This window comes from Mauremys mutica, chromosome 4 (genome assembly GCF_020497125.1).
Source record: "Mauremys mutica isolate MM-2020 ecotype Southern chromosome 4, ASM2049712v1, whole genome shotgun sequence".
In the NCBI taxonomy this organism is placed as follows: domain Eukaryota; kingdom Metazoa; phylum Chordata; order Testudines; family Geoemydidae; genus Mauremys; species Mauremys mutica.
In genome coordinates, this window is record NC_059075.1 from 53,893,034 (window position 1) to 53,900,893 (window position 7,860).

The 7,860-nt window shown below is 43.3% G+C and overlaps 1 protein-coding gene across 2 annotated transcripts; it reads right to left on the reverse strand.

Annotated features, from left to right (window-relative positions):
• Positions 1–717: 717 nt before the first annotated feature.
• ACTC1 (actin alpha cardiac muscle 1) lies at positions 718–7,546 on the reverse strand. 2 transcript variants are annotated; one of them, XM_045013720.1, is made up of 7 exons: positions 7,416–7,546; positions 6,370–6,518; positions 4,791–5,115; positions 3,582–3,743; positions 3,268–3,459; positions 1,428–1,609; positions 718–1,033 (listed from the first exon to the last, which is right to left on the reverse strand). In XM_045013720.1, the coding sequence occupies exons 2-7, from the start codon at positions 6,496–6,498 to the stop codon at positions 890–892; spliced, it is 1,134 nt and encodes a 377-aa protein (XP_044869655.1). In that variant the 5' UTR covers positions 6,499–6,518; positions 7,416–7,546; the 3' UTR covers positions 718–889. The 2 variants fall into 2 exon arrangements, with proteins under 2 accessions (XP_044869655.1, XP_044869657.1); XM_045013722.1 differs by lacking the exon at positions 7,416–7,546 and adding an exon at positions 7,256–7,387.
• Between the last annotated feature and the right edge of the window lie 314 nt (positions 7,547–7,860).

Here is a 7,860-nt window from a genome sequence, read left to right on the forward strand (position 1 = left end):
CTGGGCACCTAGTTGCTTGCGCTCTGACACCTCTTTCATTACAAATTAAGCACTGTTTAATAGTTGTATGTTATACTACTTTTGACTTCAAATTTTTGTTTGGCTCTTGTACAATAAAGCTTTCGTGTCCCTGTTTCAGAATTGTTGATGGGTTTGACGAGGTGGGGGGAGGGGTCAAATTGTCCATTTGGATTAATGTTTAATCACAAACATGTATAACCTTCAGAAGACACTTTGGGTGGCTGAGGGAGGGGTTCTTTAGGCATTAAGGATTTACTTTAATTAGTTTTAAATAACTCTGATCATATGAACATAATTATCCTTTTCCAACTGTGTTTGGTATGCAGGACTTTGGTACTAAAATACTTGGATTATAACTAATCCAATTAGCAACTGAAAAATCACATTTAAACCCAAAGAATGAATGTGAGTGATTTGCTTCCACTTGTCCTACTTACTGGTTTTACCTCCAAACTACTTCTTTATAAGCTTTATTATAAGATGCTACTTTTATTTCAGATTCCAAAAGAAAAAAAAGTCTGAATTAATAATATATCATGGCTGATAGAGTGCCCATAATCACATCATTTAAAAAAGACACCCACCCATCAAAGACATTGATGTGTTGTGTTAGTTTCCAAAACCCAGTTTGTATACAGCTTAATTTTTAGAGCAAAAAGGGGGAAAAAAGACAAAATCATTTGTAGGTTGCAAGTCCCAGATCTTGTTTATTTATAAAGCAATAAATATTAGAAGAAGCACAAATAAATTGCACGGGTGTGTAAACAAACTGTACAATGACTGAAGAGAGTTCAGGAAGGATTGCTGGAAGACTCCAAGAAGCATAATGTCATCATCCTGAGTGGGAGGTAAATTGAGGAAAAGGCACTTAGAAGCACTTGCGATGGACAATGGATGGGCCAGCCTCATCATACTCCTGTTTGCTGATCCACATCTGCTGGAAGGTGGACAGAGATGCCAGGATGGAGCCACCAATCCAGACAGAGTATTTGCGCTCAGGTGGGGCAATGATCTAGGGAAGGATAAGCAACAAAATCCTCATCAGTTCAATAGTTTGAGTTTCCAACAGCTACTCTACATGGGCTTTGTAGTGATTTGATATTCCAAATTGCTATAGTCTACATAAAATTATGAAAGAACATTCCTATCTTATCACTGGTAACATCTCCAGCAGCCAGTTTACAATATATGCAATATTCTCAATAGCAATTTACAACCTGATTCGCCTCTCCTAACACTTGCTTCTTATCAGTATAATTCCACTGACTTCAATCACGTTATTCCCAATTAATCCTGCAGCTCTTGGTCTCACTATTGAATTGTTCCCACCACCCAAACTAATTATTTAGTCCAATGCGATCATTCTTTACCCCAATTTCTGTTTCTTGTGACACCAAACCCCTCACCTTGATCTTCATAGTGCTAGGAGCCAATGCAGTGATTTCTTTCTGCATGCGGTCAGCGATACCAGGGTACATGGTTGTACCACCTGAAAGGACATTGTTGGCATACAGATCCTTACGGATGTCAATATCACACTTCATGATGCTATTGTAGGTAGTTTCATGAATACCAGCAGATTCCATACCTTGAAAGGCAAGATGATAGATCAGCAAATTATACAGGAGGGACAATTTTTGTGTAAAAGATCTGTGAGCATTTATAGCAATTATTAATAAGCATTATTATAGTGCCAAAAAAGTATGTGTCATAAAACATAGCAAAATATACCATCCTTGTCCTGAATGAGTTACAATATAATAGAGACAAAACATGTGACAATGATTTAGATAAAGGGAGGGTATGGAGACATTATTTATTGTAAAAGTACTGGTTAATAATAATTACTATAGGAGACTAACACAAAGGAGAATCCTAAAACAAGTAAGTTTTAAAAAGGAGAGGTCACTTGCTGGAGACAGTGGGCGGGAGGGGAAGCTTCTCAGTGTGTGTGGAGCAGAATAAAAGAAGTGCGCAGCAAAGAGCAGTAATAGAGGATCAATTGAAATATATGTAGAGAGGAGGGATAGGAGGAAATGACAGAAGAGATATAAAATGAGTGGAGATTATGTAGGGCCTTGAAAGTGGGACAAAGAGCTTTAATTTGATCTGGTAAAAGACAGGAGCAGAGCAGAGCAGAAGAAGAGATTAGCAGTAGTATTTTGGATAGACTGGAGAAAAGAGAAAATGGAGAGGCCAGGCCTAAAAGGTTCAGTTATCAAGACAAGAGATGATCCAGGCACAGACAAGGGGTATAGCAATGCATGTAAAGAGGAAAGACATCAGAAGCAAATGTTCATAGGTTACATTCCGATGTATTAATTTAACAGGTGCTTCCTGAAAGCAATGAAACTAGATCTGCAACGAGATGCCAGCTGATGAACAACTGCATTTAACACACAGGATTTATGCTATAAACACTTGTTGTAGCCATCAAATTTGTTTGGCTCTATAGCAGAATTTACAGTCTTAGCCATGACAGTATATAATTATATGGTATATACATAGATGCAAACCTCTCTTTTTGAAACTTCACTTCTCAGTAAAAGCAGCTGTTGTCCTTGAGTAAGTATAAGACATAAACATTTCAAATATACTCTCTCAGAAAAATTAACCCTGATGGAAAATCTCAAATGACACAGTGACATTCTACTAATTCTAAGACATTTATATCTGAGCAATAACATTTCTGCAAGGACAGAGTCCTATAATTATGCCACATCAGCACAATAGGAACAATTTACTTGTGGGCCAGATCCTCAACTAGTGCAAATCAGCAGAACTCCATTGACTTCAATTGAGCTATCCCGATTTATAATAGCTAAGAATCTCCCCTAATGTAATTGTGGTAGCACAGAGCCACAATAGAGGCTCCTACACCACCCCCTCATGCATCCCAGTGCAGGCACTTATCTAGGAAAGAGGAAGTGTGACTGAAGTGACCCCATATCCTGGGTTGTCACAGTTGCTGGAATGGCCGCAGGGAGGCACTGACAGCTAGTGCAGTTGCAATTTGAAGGCTATTCTAATCTGCACCAAGAAACTAACCAAGTGCTCAGCCAGCAAGCCACCTTCTCAATAGTCTTGTGCCAAGCATAGCTTAGCAGTACTGGAGAATCTAATCCATTTTTTTTGCTTGTTTTTATGCCAAATTTAGCTGAATAGGTAGGTAGGGAATGGGGACTCTCCAAGCCTTACAGTTCACTTGGTCTCACGGCCAAAGGAGGAGTCCTTGAGGGCACTTACCAATGAAGGATGGCTGGAAGAGAGTCTCTGGGCAGCGGAAACGTTCGTTACCAATTGTGATCACCTGACCATCAGGCAATTCATAGCTCTTCTCCAGAGATGAAGAGGAGGCAGCAGTGGCCATTTCATTCTCAAAGTCCAGAGCAACATAGCACAACTTCTCCTTAATGTCACGGACAATCTCACGTTCAGCTACAGAAACACAGAAAGCAAGTCAAGGTCTGAAGAGGGGGATTGCCAGAGGCAGAAATTCCCCAGTGGCTTGAGAGAGATGAGAAGATGTTAGCAAGGAGATGAGGATGAGATGTACTTACCTGTTGTCACAAAGGAGTAGCCACGCTCAGTGAGGATCTTCATGAGGTAGTCAGTCAGATCCCTGCCTGCCAGATCCAGACGCATGATGGCATGAGGCAGAGCATAACCTTCATAGATAGGTACGTTGTGGGTGACACCATCGCCAGAGTCAAGAACAATGCCTGGAAGAGAGAAATGACTGAGATCAGATACACTTGGAAGCATCTAACTTTTCAGAAATCACATGACCTTTCAATACACAAGTCAATAAGAAAAGAAGGTATATATAATGTAATGTAAATCAGCATAGCTCTATATTGTATTCAACAGTTACAATGGATCTGGCTCATTCTGCCTTTGCTAGCATGGCTATTACTGAAGATTCAGAGTGATTCAGAATCTCACTCTCCATTTACGCCGAGTAAGATCCTTTCAGTACCCTTACGAGCACTATCTCAGTGATCATTGTTTTCAACTGAAGTCAAAGTATTTGGCCTGAGTCTCCACTCAAACCAGTTATACCAGTGTAACTTCAGTGAGTTCATAGTAGTCACTTCTGGTTTACCTCACTGTAAGTGAGAGGAGAAGCAGGACATGTCTTCACTACCACTTATGTCGGCAAAACTTATATCACTCAGCGGTGTGAGAAAACATATCCCGAGCAACATAAGTTTATCCAGCATAAGTGATAGCGTGCACAGTCTGCAGGAGCACTGCCGCCGCTCATTGGGAGTGGTTTAATTGTGTCAACAGGAGAGCTCTTTCCCATCATAAAGCAGCATAGAGCAGCTACATGAGAGATTTTACAGCAGTATAGCTGCATTGGTACATAGACATAGACATTAGGCAACTGAGGATCATTTTTAAAGCAATACGGATAAATTAATAATACCAATTTCTTATGGCACTTTTCATCAGAAGATCTCAAATCACTTCACAATCTTTAATATATTCAGCCTCAGAACACCTCTATGAGGCAGAGGCTCAAATAAGGCACAGAGAGGCTAAGTGACTTGCCCAATATCACATAAGAAGTCTGTGGCAGAACAAGGTATTGAACCAAGGAATCTTTCTGCACATTCAGTAGACTGTTTTAATTTTTTACCAGTGCCATATTTGAAAGACATCATTTTTCTGTGAATCTGAATGCCTTAGAGACTGCTCACAATTTTCTGTTATCTTTTGGGGTTGAAAGGAAACATTTCTATAGCAATCACTTATCTTTTTACCTGTGGTACGACCAGAGGCATACAGGGACAAGACAGCCTGGATTGCCACATACATGGCTGGCACATTGAAAGTTTCAAACATTATCTGGGTCATCTTTTCACGGTTAGCTTTAGGGTTCAGGGGGGCCTCCGTGAGCAAGGTAGGGTGTTCCTCAGGGGCCACACGCAGTTCATTGTAGAAAGTGTGGTGCCAGATCTTTTCCATATCATCCCAGTTGGTGATGATGCCATGTTCAATAGGATATTTCAGCGTCAGGATACCTCTCTTGCTCTGAGCCTCATCACCTACATAGGAATCTTTCTGACCCATGCCAACCATAACACCCTAATGGAGGAAAGCGTAAAGAAACATTTTCTAGGGGGGAATCACCATTATTAAGCACAGATTTAATCATGCCATAAAGCTAAGTATATTATTTGGAATAAAGCAGGGAGAAATACATGAACTATGCCAAAATGTGGCTAAATATGGAAAGCAACATTAATTACTTTGAATATTAATTAAGTCAACACATGGCTGACTCTTTTTAAAAAAATCCTACTTCATTTAATCAATTAAAGTGACAAACACAAAACAGGAAAACTCAACTAGCTCATTCCCACATACCTAAGGCTATGGTGGAAAGCAAACCATACATACAATATCATGAAAAATGAAGCTATGGATAGATGGATGGGAGAAAGTTTTTATAGCTATCTCCATGACAGTGATATGCATCCATTACAATAGCCATACTCATTCACAAACTAGTATGCAGTTACAACTGTTGCATTCTGGAAATCATGCCAAATAGTATATTATAAATAAAAGAGAGAAGGGGGGGCTTATCTCATGTAGAAAACAAAAAGGTGAGTCCATAATATCAAACACCATTGTTGAGCTTTTACATATTTTTTGGCATGGAAGTGGTAGCTCTTGGGTGGGGGGGGCGGGAGACCAGTTTACTAAAGGTTTTCTATATGCTGGTTTAATGATCACAATATGGAGAGGTAAGAGAATGGGAGAAAGAAAGAAGCATTGTGGGGAGATAAGAGGAAAGGGAAAGGGTCTGGGGCAAACAGTAAAGAGTTCCAGAGTAACAGAGGAAGTGGATCAGGGAAAAGAAAAGAACAGTGAATAATTCAAAGGGAGTGGCCATGGCCTGAAGGGTTAGATGAGCTAGGTGGGGAGGCAGAGGTCTATGAAAAGGTCCGGGGGTGATTTAAATGCAATTAATGGAGCTGTGGATTTACACTAGCTGGAGGAGATCTGTTCCATGGCAGGAGGGAGGAACTAGGAAAGATAGGAGAGAGGGGAGTTAAGTGGGGTGAAGGCCCACAGGGGAGAGGAGGCAGCTGAAAGAGAGAAGGATGAGACAGAGGGAGATGGTGGGGGAAGTGAAGCACGTGGGGAGAGGAGAGACGGGGTGGGGCTGGGGAAGGAGTCCGGTGAGACAGGTGGGGAGGCTCGGAGGGGGGGAATCCCACTGGGATGAAGAACATCGGAGAGAAGGGAGCCGGGGCTCGGCAGGGAGCGGCGGGGCTCTGAGGCAGGTGGGCCGGGGGCGCTGAAGGAGGAGGCGGCGGCGGGGCCCGTTACCTGGTGCCTGGGGCGGCCGACGATGGACGGGAAGACGGCTCGGGGCGCATCGTCTCCGGCGAAGCCGGCCTTCACCAGCCCGGAGCCGTTGTCGCACACGAGCGCGGTGGTCTCCTCGTCGTCACACATCTCGGGCGGGAGGCAGGGATCTGCAAGACAGCCCGGCCGCGTGTCCAGAGCCCGTGCAGCCGCCGGGGGAGGCAGCAGCCTGCGGAGCCCTGCGCCGTCCCGCCCGGCCCAGAGCTCCCCCAGCACACCCACACCCACACCCACACCCACAGCCGGCTCGCTCCGGGCTCAGCTTTCTCTGCCCGCACAACAAGGGACCTGCTCCCTCCCAGCCGGGCAGCGAGAGATATCGGACAATCAATCACTCTCCAGATCTCCGTCTCTTTCACACACACCCGGGATAAACCCGTGGCAGACCCTGCCCTCCAGCTGTTGCCTGTAGTCCTTACTCTTACTGATGCAGCTTAGCGATTGCCTGCAGTAACCGTAGACGTGACACGGGACGTTGCCACATAGTGCAAACACACTTCTCCACCCCTTTGGAGGTTTTATATACATACAATCAGTTAATATTTTTTCCCTCGGCTCTTCAAATGCACTTTTACTTCTAGCAGAGCATTATTAGAATTATTTTAAAGAAATGTCTTCCAAGATCTTTCTTCGAAGGACTAGCAAACTTTTGAGAGCCTTCCTGGGAGAATTTCAGACACAACTTGTTTGTAGTGTCTATAATTCCCCAGACAGCCAACCTGTGGCAATCAATATTATTTTAAAAGCAATGAATGAAAGGATGAATGAATGAATGAAAAGTTTATAGGCTTCAGTCCCCCCTCCCAGCCCTCACCCAAAAAAGAAATAAAATTAGCCCTTATGTTACAGATGCAAAGCAGCCTCCTCAACAGTTGTATCTAGAAATCCAGAAATTGTCTCCTCTTTGTCAGTCTGATCTTCTAATTTCCCCAAGGATGCCTTCAGCAGAGCAGCTGAAGAACTGTGCTGGGAACTTGACTGATAGGCTGGTCAGCTGTACTACTCACCAGATCAGCACCTACTGCGTGGGGTTCCTGAGAAAAAGCTGGGTACTGACTCAGAGGGAGATACACCAATTTATACTTCTTGGGCGGCAGTGGCAGTCAGACAATCCTGAGGGACAAGCCAGCCACCTTTTCCTTATTTGGTCGGCTTCACGCCATTGAGTAGCAGTGAAGCCATGAATGGAGTAAGGGAAGGCAAAAGTCAGAGCAGGCTAGAGCAGTCAGGGCCCCACAGGCCATGTAAGGCAAGCAAGGGGGTAGCAGTCTAACAGCAAATGGGATGGCCAAATAGGGAACCCATGTGAAAAATCATGCATACTTGTTCTGGGGGCCAATATTTTTAAAAAGATGAATGAAAGGAGGGTGCCCATCTTGCTGTTTTAAATAATCTGGAAGCTGTAAAAAGATCAATGAATTAAGCTCTAGCTGCCATAGTGTCTGGCATGTG

What these genes read in the sequence shown, in the direction of transcription:
- ACTC1 (XM_045013720.1), bottom strand. Translation starts at nt 6,498, where the DNA reads ATGTGTGACGACGAGGAGACCACCGCGCTCGTGTGCGACAACGGCTCC. An exon ending in TGCCTCTGGTCGTACCACAG is followed by an intron (nt 3,744 to 4,790) that starts GTAAAAAGATAA and finishes TCTCTCTTCCAG; the next exon opens with GCATTGTTCTTGACTCTGGC. An exon ending in CTAGCACTATGAAGATCAAG is followed by an intron (nt 1,034 to 1,427) that starts GTGAGGGGTTTG and finishes ATCCTTCCCTAG; the next exon opens with ATCATTGCCCCACCTGAGCG.